Source organism: Molothrus aeneus, chromosome 4, assembly GCF_037042795.1.
Source record: "Molothrus aeneus isolate 106 chromosome 4, BPBGC_Maene_1.0, whole genome shotgun sequence".
Classification (NCBI taxonomy): domain Eukaryota; kingdom Metazoa; phylum Chordata; class Aves; order Passeriformes; family Icteridae; genus Molothrus; species Molothrus aeneus.
In genome coordinates, this window is record NC_089649.1 from 64,192,308 (window position 1) to 64,208,505 (window position 16,198).

The window sequence follows — 16,198 nt, forward strand, 5'->3', positions numbered from 1 at the left end:
ATTATATAGGAGAATGCAAACACCTTCAAAGACAAAGTTTTAAGAGGGGACATTATTCAACAGTGAAAATGTAAAATGGCCTGAGTTCCTTGTACTAATTCTTTAGCTTCTATATTGGAATCCAACCTTTGCTCTTGCAGTAAAACAGGCAGAAATACGGGTTTTTTAAGGAGAACACAAAAGGAAAAGGCATATAGGAAATTGTGCCGGCCAATTTTCGAATTTAAGTGAAAGATTATTTAAATGTCACGTTTCATGGAGGAGCCATCCCGAGCTGGTGCTGCATCTCAGCCCCCTGGGTATCATCCTCCGTGCCTGCGGCTCCCTCGTGTGGTGCATCCCTGTCCATCTGGGCATCAGCACCGCGGATCTTCACCCTGCCATCAGTGACTGTGAACCTCTCACCGTGCTTATCATTCCCAGTACCCTTTGCTGCCCCCAAGCATATCTGTCCAGCAATAAGCAGTAAGTTTCTTTTTCTTTATTTTATTTGATAGACATTGTTCTTCACCCTGCCATCAGTGACTGTGAACCTCTGGCTGTGCTTATCATTCCCAGTACCCTTTGCTGCCCCAAGGCACACTATCTGCCCACCAATAAGCAGTAAGTTTCTTCTTTTTCTTTATTTCATTTGATAGACATTATATATATATGTATATACACACAGTACAATACTTTTCTTTTGTGATAGAGAATAAATGAAAGTTTTCATTGCTGGTTGTTTGTTAAGTCAACAGATTCCAGTTAATAATGAAAAAAAATTAAACGTTTAATATCAAAAGCAACTTCAAGTATCTTCTATACATTTTAGTATTCAGTATATAGGAAGGTGGTTTGGGGCGTTTGTTTTTATATCAAAAATGTATTTGAATAGACTATTTTTACCCTCATACTTTAGAGTACTATTCATATCAGGCATGGAGTTTAAAATTATGTATCTCATGGTCCCAACTAGCTCTTTACAAGAACCATAGGTCACTTATATGATCAGGCATATGTTTCAAAACAGGGTTTAATCATCAGCAAAGTCAAGGTGCAATAACCATGTTTAGAAATGCACTATTTCACTCTCCTAAAACAGATTAAGCTGCAGTCCTTGATGTGAAGCAATATACAGCACCACTGTTTGCAAAACAATACCTGACTTAGGCATAAATAGTACTTCAGTTCCCCGAGCTATTTATCCCTTAACCTTTCTGTATAAAAATAATTCAACTTAGGCATATATTGCACTAATTTTATCATACTGGATAGCTCTCACCCTGCATTATGTTTTCTTTTCTGAACTAGGATTACACTAGGGTTTTAATTTCCATGGAAAACCTGGGAATAGGGCAACAGACACACATATGGTGTGCAATAAATGGTTATCTATAATAGCAATAGTAAACTCAGAGGCATTCACAACGGAAACTACACATTAGACTTGGAGATCATTTTCTCCAGTAGATTCATCATTCTCTCCTGTAACTGTAAGCTTTGAACTTGAATTATGTTCTGCTGATCCAGGATCCTGCGCACTTCTCTACAGGTTTCTTCCATAGCTCTACTCAACTTCTTTTGTTCTTCCAACATGGCTTCCATTAATTTTAGCTTCTTCTTTTGGAAACTGCAGTTTTGCATTTTTCTTTTCTTAACTGGTCTTTCTTCAGCTCTGAAATGTGAATATTTTTTAGGAATTAGAGTCAGATTTATAAAAAGAAAGAACCCAAAATTCAATAGCATATTCTTGGCCAAGCTACTGCCTAGTCATATTTATAAATCCCTGTGTTATCCAATAAATTCCCTCTCAAGTTTGTGCCACAACATAAGTATTTAATACATTATTGAATAATGTTGCAGATTGTAAAAAAATAAAAGAAAATAAAAGAAAAAGAAAAAAAAAGAGATTTTACATCTCAATGTTTTTAATAAGAAATTTCCCTTGAGAATACCAGGCTTTTTTTTTTCTTTTTTATCTTGACATGTCTTACACATTGAATTTATACACTGTACTGGGAGAGACATTTGGCTTATGTGGCCATTGAAACTCCAATTTTAAAGCTGCTATAACCATCCCAATCCAGAGAAAGTGCTGCAGGGTTACATGTGGTAGTATCTTGCAGCATTGCATCAGTAAGGCTGGTCCCACTCCAGAATATGAGTCTCAGAATTTGCCCTTGTGCCAAGACACAGCAGTGGCACTGACCACTCTTTTTCTTATATTCCACCACAAAACATTATAAACACAAAAGTCTGAAAAGACAGAAAAATACCTGGGGGTTCTGGTTGACAGTGGCTGACCATGAGCCAGGCGTGCCCAGGTGGCCAATGGCACCTGGCCTTGATCAACAGTGCTGTGGCCAGCTGGGCCAGGGCAGTGACTGTCACCCTGTACTTAGCACTGGTGAGGCCACACCTCCAGTCCTGTGCCCATTTTTGGGCCCCTCATGACAAGAAAAACATTGAGGGGCTGGAGTGTGTCCAGAGAAGGGCAATGGACATCCTCGTGTGAAATATGCAGAGCTGCCATGTGGAGTTTGGGGAACATTTTAAGAATTTCCTCTATGCTTTATCATGCTGGGTTTCTGTTTTGGAAGAGAGATAAACATGGCAATAAAAACAGTGCTCTCAAGGTGTAAAGGTCACATGTTCTAACTTGGGGTGACAGAGCCACGCAGTCAAAAGCAGCCCATGTGGCATACAAGTGAGAGCACACACACAGATCTGTGTCTCTTAACCTGCAGCCTAAGAAGGAACCATGCTAAACTGTGAAAGAGGAAAAAGGGCATATGTGTAAGTGTACACATCTGAGGAACCTCCAGTTAGAACTGGATAACTCCTTTCCTAACTTTAAGTGAAAGACCATGTCTTCATTTACACTTTTGTAACTCCACACTGGAGTCCCCAACATCAAAGATATCTGATGATGTGTCTTGGAAGTCCCTTGACACAAACAGCAATCTCAGTCATGTTCTGCCAAATGCAGTATCCTTTCTAGGTGAAAAGCAATAATGAGATAGTACAGTTGTGACTAGAATGCCATGTCAACATGCTGCAGATTTTAAGACATCCTTGAATAAGGATAACTTGAACTCTTGAGAAATGTGTTTTTATTAATGTGAAGAAGGGTAGGGGGGGTGAGGTCACTCAGCTGTGACAGATTTGTATCATAATTTGATTCATGTTCATATCCTACTTGACAGGCTTTGTGCAGCAGCCACTGTGACATTCAGATCTGTCAGCAGGAGAGATAAACAATCCTTAGCACCTGAAAGGCTTAATGCAAATATAAGAAAAAGACACAAGCCCTTTGACATTTAAGAGTGCAGTGACCCAAAAAGGGTGAGATACTATCTACTTTGGAAGGTATACAATAAATTCAGCTTTGCTGGTTCTATATAGCATATTTGATTTGGGGCATCATATATGTGAATAAAATAAATACATGCTGCTCTGCTCAAACTGTGGGTCTGCCCAAACTGTGGGTCAAGCTTGCTGCAGGTCACTGAAATTATCAGTCTCACAATCCTTTGAGAATGGGTCTTGGATAACACTAAATTCTGTTTGTTTCCCTTAACTCTAAGGGCCAGAATTACTTCAAATGTGGTTCTCAAAGAGGTCAAACAGGTGGAAAAGATCTACAGCAGATCTGTTGTCTAAGGACAGCACTGAATCTGTTATTCCAAGGTTCCCATCACTGCAGTCACATTCACAAAGAATGCTTGCTTTCTGATAGGCAGAGCAAGAAACTTTCTGAAGTGGTGATATAATTTTAGCCAAAATTATCTTTTGAATTTAAACTTGTCTTCACAGAGGATTTAAATGTTGGAAACTTGATGAATCTCTGTTCTCTTCACCATACAGTGCTAGAAAATAGCTGTGGTAAAACCTCTTGTCTTGAAACCAGTACGAGCTCACTCCACAAGAGGGCTTGTGTGTTGCCAACATAAGCACTGGTGAGAATGGTCCTTAACAAGGAATGAGAGAGAAAATCTGAGGCTTGTCAATGGTACTGAGATGCACTGAGCATTGTGTGTCTTTCTTGGTAACAGTAGCCACCATTTGGATTTCAATTTACACTGAGACAAGAACAACAACAACAAAAAAACCAAACCATAAAAAAAAAACATAAAAAACCAAGATGAAGTGATTTAGATTGAAAGATCTAAAATAAGCCTTATTTTTAAGAGAAAAGAATCTTTGAAGTGTTTTCCTAGAGTCTGTAAAGGGTTTTACCCGTTTTTCAGTTAAATCCATCAAAGAACTGTAAGACATGAAACCATACATCCAAGACAGTAAGTGCCTTGCACAGCTCCAGAGAGAAAGGAGCGGCAAATTTTTACTGCGTCAGCAGTATCTGCAGTCTGCTAATAACTAAAAAATACTCACTGAAGAGTGCTAGCTCAGAACAGTGTTTTAGCACAGAGAAGTGCTCTCAAAAGCAATGACCCAAGGACTCTTCAAGGTCTCCCAAGTACTCCCTACATTTGTTTACAGTAACAAACACAACTTTATAATTAGCCTTCATTGAAAAGAAATACTTATTTCAGAAATTTTCAGAAAGCCCAAGCTTTGGTGATGGTCCCAATCTCATTTTCTCTCCACTGACTGATACTGAAAGGGTTCTGTGGTCACTCACAAGTTCACAGTAAGGAATTGGCACATAAAATCCTCTCCTCTTGCAGAATTGCTGCTGAAAGGGAGCTCTTGAGAAGGGCCCTACAAAAGAAGGCTCTAAAGAATCTCATTTACAAGCAAAGAGCACTTGCAACATGAAACAATGTCAAATGTCCGGTGATGCCCATCCAGTGATGAGTTATTTGAATACTGAAGTGTTTCCTCAAATTCTGAGCCATCTTTCTTGAGAAGTTCTAGATGTCTTGGGCAGCATGTCAGAGACCCCTCTGTCAGAAATTTTTTATAACAAATTCAAGAGAGAAGAAGGAATGTGGGTTCAGCACCAAGTAACCCAAGCAGCACCAGTATCCTCAAATAGTTCCAGCTAGGAACATATCTCCTTTGCCAGTGTATGGGCACAAGAATAAGGATCTACTGATGATGGCTGTGGCATCAACCAGTTCCTGATGCCTGTTCTCCATGGTGTGTTCCTGTGCAGCCAACACCTCTGTGACAACAGGGATGCAGCAGATCCTGACAGCATCCACAAGCTGCTGAAGGAGCACCTCCTTCGTTGCCAAGCCTAGTCTCTGAAGGTAGATTTTGAGGGAAATCTCAGGAAAGAAGGGTCTAGAGAAGTAAGGACCTCAAAAATACAATCTGCTGGTACTCCTCTGCTGGGCTTCCAGTGCCTATGGCAGAGTATACAAGAGATTGGCATTGTTATTCCTCTGACCACATGAACCAAGTGTGGAAGGGCTCTGGCACTGGGACCACTTTCCAAACAGAGCCTCACAAAGCTATTTCCCTGCTATGCTCTAAAACAGACAGGCAGGAATCCAAGGAAGCAAAACAAGGGAAAGAAATTGTTCCATCTCACCTAGGAGACTGAGCAGAAATGACTGTGTGTAATGGACATGAGGGGGAACAAAGCAAAACCTCCAGATACAATCAGGAAACATATTAGGCAAGTCTCAAATGCATTTGCTGTCTGCCTACCTAATACCAATTTAATTCATTGTTCAATTAAAATTTCCTTGATTGATTGCTTACACTTATCCAATACAGCTTGTTTCAGGGACATGTGTGAATAATTAATGAAGCAGGAGTTGAATGCAAAGAGTTCTCTGTTTATCAAAATGTATTACCTTCACAAAACCCTAACAAGAATTCCTCATTTCTGACTTCTTCATGGCAAACGGGTCTCCAGTACCATCAGTTCTTAGAATTTATGGCTTTTAACACCTAAAACTTGTTTCTCACTGGTTTGGGGTTTTTTAGCTCCATATAAATCCGAGTAGACCTCCATAATCCATGTCTTTTGTAAAATAATTAACAATGGTCTGGATATAATCAACATTAATATTAGAGATTATATAAAGATATTCAGAACATAAGGACTGAGGATGAGGCAACCTGGATCTTCTGGTAAACTAGGCTCATTCAATCATTCAAATGCATTCAGGGATTAATGAGACTCATCTTTGAAGTAAAGCACAGAAAAGAACCACAAATGGCTTGGAGCCTGGGCAAAGCACCTTGCTAGGATAACAAGTCTGCACAATGAGTTAAGATGCACTACATAAGGCACATAGCCTAAAGCTCAAACTTCTTTGTAGATCATGCCCATTCAGATTTAAATAGCCATAGCATAATTTTAGTAATAGTAAAGTCTTTGCCAAATATGTTGTTTCCCAAATTAGTATCATCACCAAGTTTTAATGCACTTCTTTTAATCCATATCTTGGCTAGTTAATGTTACCAAGTCTTACTTTTTCTTCCTGTGTAAACTTTCTGTAGCAAATTAATTCTAAAATCTACGTTTAAAAATACCAGACAGTACAATCATGGCACACAACCACCTTGCCAGAAAGAAAAAAATATTGAAAGGTTCTCCAATATACTGAAAAGAAAGGTAAGCAGAAGTAACATCTGAAAGTTTCATTCACTAAATTCACATTAGAAACAAGGGAGTGGTTTAAACAAGGGTTTCCTTATCACTAGAAAGAAGGGAAGAGTGAATTCTCCATCTTCTGTATTTATCAGGACTAGACCAGACATTTGGTATTTCCCAGAGTGAAACAAATCATAGAAACAAAGAAATGGAGGACAGCAGAGACAGGGGGCTCCTGAGTGCAGAAGTGCCCTGCTGAGGGAAGAACCCTCTCCATAATATTTCTGGGCTCCACATAAAAAATGACCAAATTCAAGTGGTATCTAACAAGAAGTCAGACTAAAGAGCACAGTGGTTTTATTATTGTCTTTTAATCTATGAAAGTAACTCTTTCACCCCCATTTTCAGTACAATAGAAATAGCAGAACACATGAAGGCTGAACTGCATTCACAGCCTGTATAAATATGTTCTGTCATTATTTTACTATGAAAACAAAGACCATAAATTAATCCACAGGGTGAAAAACCACTGTTTTCAATTAGATAAAAAGTCATGTATAGTGGTGTCAGGTATTTGGATTTTAAAAGTTTAAGCTGCAGTACAAGACTCCACCACATTGCATTATATTTTATGACCATAATAGAATAATTCTATTATTGTCAGATGTTTTGTACTATATAACAGTGTCAGAGAAGTGTAAGCAATTACATGCACCCCTTTAAAGGGATTCCAAATGTTTCCCTCATCTACACACTTGAAACAAAAATTCAAGTTAATTTTATCTCACATTAATTGTATTATCACTAACCAGCAAAATTTAGGTTTTGTAAGAAGGTCCTGAACTCAAAGTTTTTCAAACAGAATGCAAAGAAAACCAGTTTCAACTATTTTTAGCTTGACAATATATATGTACTGATTGAAGTACAAAACTTGACATTTTTTGCTATCATGAAAGCTAAACATTCAATTGAATTTTTTTAAAGCTATAATTTATATAGCCAAGTAGACTCCTGCTATGTTCAAAGATACTGTGAAAAACACAAAGCTGACACTCTAAAGCTGTGTTGGAGAGTTTAAAGGAATAACAGAAAAGTTTTCAGAAGTTTAAAACTTATTTAGAGAGAACTACTGTTTGAAAGTTTTTTCCCTATCAATTGTTGCCATAACATTACAATTTTTATTACTGAAGAAAAAACCCTGTAATGTAAGTTGTAAAATATACAGCTGCAAAACACATCTGTATTTTCATATAGACATGAGTGTGTGTTTTTCAAAATAGGGAAATTCAGGACCTAAAACATTCTTTTGATTTCAATTCCCAGAATTGTCTTTTGTTCTTTTTTTGAATCTGTTGGATCAATTGTCTGCTGTTCAGAGGCAAAGGCGTTGATAAAATAGCCAAGATAGACCCAAATTTTTTATGCTACTTCTTTTCTCTCGTGTTGGCTATTTCAAAGTGTTTTTCAAATACAGGATGAGACACTAATTGCTTAAGCTATAAATTGCTTCCTCAGTTCATAATTTTCCATTAGTAAAATAATTAACTTCCTTGTCTAACATGGCAGCTCTAAGTGATTTTAACCCATGTGGTATCACTAGCAAGCAATGTATTTTCTTCTGGCCAAGAAAGGGTTCCCTACTCAGCTCTCATTCATCTGCCTAAATTAAACAGGTCAAAGCTGGACAAGCTTTTCAAACCCCCTAGGACTATTGGAATAACACTTTTTCTCCTTCCAGACACATGCCCCATTATCACAAGTGGTTTCTAATGTTTAATCCAATCACGATGCTCACCTGGAATATTACACTGATCTCTCATGTGGCACCTACTGCTCAGCTTCTCCTTTTCTTTTAAAACAGGGGAACTGTATTTTAACTTCTCACTGTGTAACTACCTTGCTGTTAAGTGATGTACACAATATTCTACTGCACAAAATTCTTTCATAGTGGAGACTGTGAGACCATGGCTGAATTTCTAACAGTTATGGAGGTCCTGCCATCCTGAGAGCTGCCCTGCCCTTCCCTGCAGCTCCCAGACCCTCCTGAGCCATCCAGTACAGCCACTCCTAGCAGGCACAGCAGCATTGCAGGGGCTGAGTGGCATTGCCTGCCCAGACTTGCAGCCAGCTGAAAGCCAGCCTGTGCCACCAGGGGCTAGATTTAAATGAGATGCAGTTTCTAAATTTAGCCAAGTAAAGTTAAAATACTTTTTACTAGAACAGGTATGGGTATTTCCTTGGATAAAGTTACAAATAAATAAACCAGTGAACCTGATGCTGGCTAAAATGCATCATAGCCTAAATTTTCCAGAGCTTATAATTTAGTGACTGATTTTAGTGGCTTCCATTTTAGCTGTAAATGAAACATCTACATGAGAGTCCACCTGCAAACTGTGGGCACAACAGAATTGGGTTTGGGGTTGATTAACTTGATCTCTGTGAGGAATGTCTATGTTCTGTTGTGAAGCCTGGTGTGGCAACCTCTGTCCTCTCTTATGGTACAAAATCTGTGTTGTCCTGGAGTTGTCCCTAAACTGAAAAAAAACTTAACATCCAATATTTTTAAAGAGCCTGATGTTATCAAGTAGTCGAGTGAATAAACTCCACAATGTTTGTGGAAATGTGACCTTCTAATTAAATATTAAATAATGTTATGGTAAATCCAACTGGGAATAAAGTTATTTCATCTGAAACGTGACTGTGGAGTTTGAAAATCCTAAAGTCAAGCAAGTTTGTGTATCAGGAACATCAACTACTTACAATGGACTAGGATAAGAAAATTGTTGCTTGTGAACAAAAATGTTGCTATAGTTCAAAAGTTATACACCCTAGTAAATATTCATTGTCAAAAAAAATAAAAAGTTTTTAAAATTAATCAGTTATTCAATAACTATATGCTTGAATGATTGAATGAATTTAACTTAGTTTTATTCATCCAAGAGTGGGTCTGGAATCAATAACTCGAACTTGCTTTGTTGGTTCTTCTTCCAGCTCATCATCTTTACAGTTGCATGACTGACAGGTAATTTTACTGTTACAGTTAAAGCCTCACAGAGTCATGATAAGGATCTCTAGGATCAACTTTTTTTCTGCCAGAAAACTGTAATCAGCTCTTATTTCACACCACTCTGGATGAAAAATGAGACCAGTAAAGTCTGAAATTTATATCAAGAGTACAACCCTGCCTTTTGTTAAAATGCTGCCTTCCAGGGAACTCCAATCATATCCAAAAAAAAAAAAAAAAAGGAATCACATGTTTGCATCTCAAACTAGCATTTACTTTGAAAAAAATTACATTCTCAATTGTATTTAAAATGATGCAATGTACTTTCAAACTGCATGAGCAGCTTTTCAGTGTCCACAGAAATATTTATTTTGCATCTTTTCACCATTTTAATAATAACTGAAGCCAGAGAAATTTCATAGTCATATCAAAAGCAGAACTAGAGCAAGCCAAAAATCATCTAAGCAGTATGTTATATCTCTGATTGCACCGCAGGACTCTCTTGAACATGCCTGTACTCCTTTTATGAACACTCTCCCTGATGTGAGCCGTGACATGCATGCTGAGTTTTGGCAATAATATACAACTTTTTGCCCAGTTCTCCTACTCCCTCCCAGTCTTTCATAAAGGAATAAAGAAAATGCCCTAATTCAGCAAAGTGACTGAGATTGGGGAACAGATCTCATTTGTGATTTACAGAAAAAATACAAGAGCTGTTAGAGAAAAATGTGTGAGGGTGTTCCCTTTACACAGCAAATTCAGTTCATTCTGCAAAATCCTGAAAAGAGGGGAAAATAGATGCTACCTCAGCTTGTAAGAAAGCAAGCTTGATGAGCTCTCTGAATGTTCATCTTCAAAGCATTCTTCCCTTCCTTCATATGTAAACTGGTTGTATGGCAAGTACAGAGGTGTAGACTTGGCTGATGGAGACTGCGAGGCCTCTGTCTGAGATGTAGAAGGACCTGGCTGCTGATTTTCATGCATTTTCACATCGCTGTGGTCTGTCACTTTGGATAAGATCCTATCAATGGTTTTGTAGTAAGGCCAGTCAGGTGCCACAGTTTCACTGTCAGTCATGCATTTTAATTTCCTGTAAGAAAAGACACACAACATTAAAGCTTGTTTTCCTACAAAAAGTACTTTTCATACAGATCTATCTCAAAACATTTGTTCTGGTCACATTTAGGAGTCAAACTGAATGCTTTTAATGAGAATAAAATTAGACACTTCTCTTCTTTAACTTCCAGTGAAGCCTTTTAGGTTTTTTTCCTAGGTTTGACCTGTTACAAAAAGTTGCATGTAACCCTCAAATGAAATTCAATACAGATAAAGAACATTACAACTTCTAATGGAAACAGGATTGTGTTGGTGGTTGAATAATTTTCTTTCCCTTATAGAATACCCAACTAAACAATCTGACAGCAGTGCCTGACAACTGGACTAAGCAACACACCACAGCCTTTACAGAACTGAGGGCAGACCTGTGCTTTCATGCTTTAAAGAATGAATATTTATTTTCTATAATGAATATTTATTTTCTATAATGAAGTGGCTATAAATATAATGCATATCCTTTTTCTAATATGGCTTAAAAGCCCTGAAAGGCCTTGGTAAATATCCTTGTAACAACCATGACATACAGACACCTGTTCATTTGTTACAGAATAAAGATCAGGGTAGGGAAAAGTACAGTGTTTCATTATTAAAAAAAAAACAAACCACACCCAAAAAAACCACAAACAAAAAAAACCCCTAAAACAGTTAATAATGCATTAGAAACAGCATGCACAAAAACATTACATTACAGTGGACTATCAACCATGACCCTCTCCTTCATGTGTATCTTATGAGATTTATTATTCAGTCTTCAGACAAGTTCACTGCTATCTCAGTAGTTACCCATTGTTATTTTATTTTCTTTTACTGAGAAATATGAAACTGAGGTATATAGATGTAGTATACATCTCAAAGAAATTCCACAGCCCAACTAGAGTCCCAAACTTTCTTTTCATTTGCCTCTCCCAGTTTGGATCTTGTTACTCTAAATCAAAATGCAGGAAGGGAACACAACAGGAAAGGCAAGACCAATGACAGATGCCCCATTTCCATAAACCAGATTTCATTCAAATTAACAAAAAGCTGAACCAAATCTGATTCTCACAGCTAGAGGTTTGCATTTGCAGAAAAAAAAAAAACGAACCAAAAACCAAAAAAACAAAAACCACTATTCCTGGACACCTGGCCCACCCTTTTTTTCTTGAAGCCTTTCTGGTTTTTCCTTCTCAGAATCCATCCTGCCCACACCAGTCTTGCAAGGGGTAGAATTAAATAACATGTAAACATGAAAACAATGGTGCCAAACTTAAAAGTGAGAACTTGAAGTTCTTCCTTTTAAAATGCTGTCAGCCTTGAGTAAGGGAAAACCCACTAGTGAGAAAAGAAGGCTGTAAGATTTGCTTAGATTTTAAAGCCATTTAAGGATTCTTTTCTCCTTGTCCTTGCAATGTCTGATGAGCTTTTCCAGCTATTTAGAAATGCACATCATAGTCCTGCAAAGCAGAGCCTCACAGCCATCTATACTTTTATGCCCTCTATGCATTCAAAATTTTAATTTCATACATATTTCACAACCTACTGCTGAGATTTCATAGTCAGAGAATATCGAGCACAGCCTACTAATACATGCACACCCATCCAGCACTGAGAGAAAACAGCTAAACACAGGCCTGACAACAACCATCAATTAATATTATTTTTAGTTGAATTGTTAAGGCTATTTGCATGAAAAACAGATCAATTATGCCACTACAAGCTAGTAGCCAAGCCTACATGCCATATTTGTTTGCCTGTGTTGAAACTCTCAATGTGTTCAAGCTATGAGGTTTAGAACTGAATTGCAATTATGGAGTGCATTCACTGTGGTCAGTCATCCCAGGGGAGAGCTGGCAAAAGCCAGGGGTGACCACATCTCAGCCAGGCCACTGCCAAGTCCAGCAGCTGCAATAAGACTTTGTGGGACATGGTTTGAGCCTTTAGGACTGCAAAGCATTGTGTCAAAAAGGGCAGGACAAGCTTAGAGCTGATACTCTGGGAACAGGCTTGTACTGAGCCCAGTGTCAGCCAGGTCCCCCCCCACCAGCAGAGCTGCTGCCCTGCCAGGCCTTCTCCTCCTGTTCCAGCATTTGGCCATCCCAGAGGAGAACTCTGCATTTGTCCTTGTTGAGTTTGATGGGGCCCCTGTCAGCCCATTTCTCAACCTGCCCAGGTCCCTCTGAGTGCCAGTCCTGCCCTCACAGGTGCAGACTGCAGCCCCAGTTTGGCATCATTTGCAAACCAGTGAATTCCACCTTCACCTTTGGATTGTTGATTTTAAACAGGGCAGGTCCCAGTACAAAACACCTGCAGTCCTCCACTGGGAATGAGTCTCTAGGTGGAATACAAGCCATTAACACTACTCTGTGCCCAGAGATCCAGAGTCTTCCAGCCAGCTGGTAGTCCTTCCCCTGCAGTGTAACATCCCAGCTTGGATACTAGGATGTTCTTGGAGACTGAGTCAAAAGGGTTGTACTGTGAGCTAGACAATACTTTGCTCTACCCTCATCCACAGATCTAGTCCTTTAAAAAAGAAAGCAAGCAGGTCAGTCAGGTGTGATTCAGTGCTGGTAATTCCCAGTCACCACCAGTCACCACCTTCTCCTTTCCATGCCTGGAAATTGCTTCCAAAACTTCTTGCTCAATGATCTTCTAAGGAGTTGAAGGGAAGAACTCTTAATTCCTGTTCCTGCCTTTCTGAAGATTCAACAGCCTTTTTCTGGTCCCTAGAGACTTCCCTCAATCTTCACAAAGTCTCAGAGATGATTCCTGACTCAGTCCTTTCCTACTGCTGGTATTTCTGACAACTGTGCTGCAGGCACACCCCACAGGGACATGTGGGGGGCAGTGAAGGCTGAAATACAGACACCAACTCCCCTCAGCCTGGGGTATCTGCTGGCATCTGCTTCCATTAAATCATCCTGTGGTGATTCTTGGGGCAACCCAGGTATAAGTACAGTTTGGGGGATGAAGAGATTGAGGGCAGTCCCACAGGGAAGGAGTTGGGGGTGCAGGTCAGCGAGAGGCTGGACATGAGCAATGTGCTTGTAGCCCACAAAGCCAACCATGCAAAAGCAGCATGGCCAGCAGGCTGAGCGAGGGGATTCTGCCCCTCTGCTCTCCTGAGACCCCACCTGGAAGGCTACAAAAATACTCAGAGCAGCTCTGCCATGGAGACAGGCTGAGAGAGTCAGGATTGCTCAGCCTGGGGAAGAGAAAGCTCTGGAAAGACCTTATTGTAGATTCAGACTAGATATAAGAAGAAATTTTAATCAGAGTGGTGAACCACTGAAACAGATTGCCCAGGAAGCTGTGGATGCTGCATCCTGGCAGTGTTCAAGGCCAGTTTGGATGGGGCTTTGAGCAATCTGGTTTAGGGAAGGTGTCCCTGCCCATGGGAAGGGTTGGAAAGAGATGGTCTTTAAAGATCCCTTCCAACCTGAGCTGTACTATGATTCAATAGAAAGTTTCCAGGAGCAGACATTTTGCCTGAGTAGGCTGGTACCTTTTTGTTGCTGTTTGAGCTCAGCTGTGTACCCAGACCCCCTTTTCTTACAGAACTGTGACAATTTGGAAGGAAGGCTGTTGTTTATTGTCTGCTCACAGAGCTGTAGAGTTGCAGTTATATAAATGCAGGTATTTCTCTGGCTCTAAATGCATTGAATGGATACTAATTCTACTTCTGACTGCTTACCTTAGCTCTGAGCTAAATAAAAGGGATCACTACCAGGAGGGAGACAAGAGAACTGTTAGCTTAAAAGCAGCACCAGCAGCAATCATCTACCTATGTGGAGTCTGGCTCAAACACACAGAAAAAAAGGATGAAACAAGGAAAGAGATGAGAAGATAAGGGAAAAGGGAGTGTCTGTCAGTCCTTTGGAAGAGAAGCAGAAATGCTGCAGGTGGAGGTAAACAGGGAGACCATTGACTGCAATAGTGTTGATGGTTTAGCTTTCTGGTAAAAACAAACCAAATAGCTACCTTCATAATACTAATATCGAGTTCCAGGATTTACTGAATTTTAAATATTTTTTTCTACAACTGCCAGAAGTCCAGAAAACCTAGTTAGACAGTTGAGAGCTTTTGCCTGCATTGAGGTAAATGTAACCCTGGAAAAACTGGAGTCTAAAGCAGAGATTAATTTACTGCCCTCAGTCATTAGCATAACTCATCACAGCAACCTTAGCTGCTTCCAAGAGATAGAATTGGGGTTTTGTTTGTTTTAATGAAACATGGGGATGTTAAAAGAAACAGGACAATAGGAAGGCTGGAATGCAATAGTCCAGAAATGAGAGAGCAAGATGAGCCAAACATTAACACTTTGCAATTGGGCACATCACTGCCTGAGGGAGCAGCCATGCAGGAAAAATGAGGTAAGAAACAGAGGTAAGTGAGAAAGTCAGCAGAGCTTGCAAAATAAATTCACACTGAGTTTATCTGGACCTGTTGCTGTTTCATGAGGCTCTATTAAAATCCAGCTGAGAGCAGAGGCAACTGAGAACTCTCTCCAAAAACTCAGGGATCAAAGTCAGATTTCCAGTGGACAAATACCCAAAGCATGCCAACTGAGTTAATTTGAAAGGTGATTGCTTGTCTTATTCCAGAGAAGTGAATAAATTAATGGACTTTGAGATCCCACTGCCAAAATGCTCCCCTGAATAGACTGAGACAACTGTTGAGTCATTTGTGCTGCCATTGACCTTTTTTCAGACTTTGTTCTCTGTACCTATTAATCCACCCTCTAAAGAAAAACTATCACAATATTATATTCTAAAAAGGTTTTGGTTTTTTTGAAAATCATCATTATTTAGTCAGCAAAAAGCAAGCAATCTATAACTTGCTTTATTTTTTTAGACTTTGCTCAAAGCAGGATTGCTTTTTTATTATTATTGCAGCATTTGATATTACTACTTGCCTTAAGGAATGGATGCAAGATCCATCTCCTGGGGTTTCTAGGAAAAGCTTTCAAAATAAATAATAAATAGCAACTGTTTGTGAACCAATCAATGGTGAGGAAAAGAAGGACGATGAAAGTACAATGCTAAGTTGTGCATCTGCCATAAATTATTGAAATTAAAGACAAAGATAGTAAAGTATTCAACTTTTTGCAGTAATTTGGCTGCACTCATATTTTATCATTTGCTGTAACAGAGGTCAAATTTTCCAGTTGCATAATGTCATAGAGTATAGCAATGGATTACACAAGCAAAAATGTTTAATTGCTATCATGTACACATGAAAATAAAAAATTAGACTACTCTTTCATTCAAATCATGAGACTGATTCAAATTTACCAATCATTAACATTAATTGACTGCGATTCAAATCAAAGAGCAACAGCTGCATCCTGTTTTCTAGGCTTTGGGGAGGGTGATGTTTTTGAAAATAATAAATTTGCATTCACACAGTTCTTATTTTTAAACATCAGAAGGAATCAGTCAAAACTGTGGACCACTGTGCAAGCTGTGCTTCCTTTTTATAAGTATTGTGTCAGTGGCAATATGATAACAGCAATCACAGAGCACTGTGGCACAGTGAGATCAGCACATTAGCAGTGACAGGACAGTGCTTTCTTTTAGAAGGGATAATTACAGGTTCACATGAGCTGA

At 39.1% G+C, this 16,198-nt stretch overlaps 1 protein-coding gene across 3 annotated transcripts in view; it reads right to left on the bottom strand.

The window, feature by feature from the left end:
* Positions 1–459: 459 nt before the first annotated feature.
* MSANTD1 (Myb/SANT DNA binding domain containing 1) overlaps positions 460–16,198 on the bottom strand; it is a 48,334-nt gene continuing 32,595 nt past the window's right edge. For all 3 annotated transcript variants that reach the window (XM_066548685.1, XM_066548687.1, XM_066548686.1), the window contains 2 exons: positions 10,303–10,587; positions 460–1,654 (listed from right to left, as the gene is read on the bottom strand). In XM_066548685.1, coding sequence (XP_066404782.1) covers positions 1,414–1,654; positions 10,303–10,587 — 526 coding nt within the window. In that variant the 3' untranslated portion in view covers positions 460–1,413. The remainder of the gene's footprint in view (positions 1,655–10,302; positions 10,588–16,198) is intronic.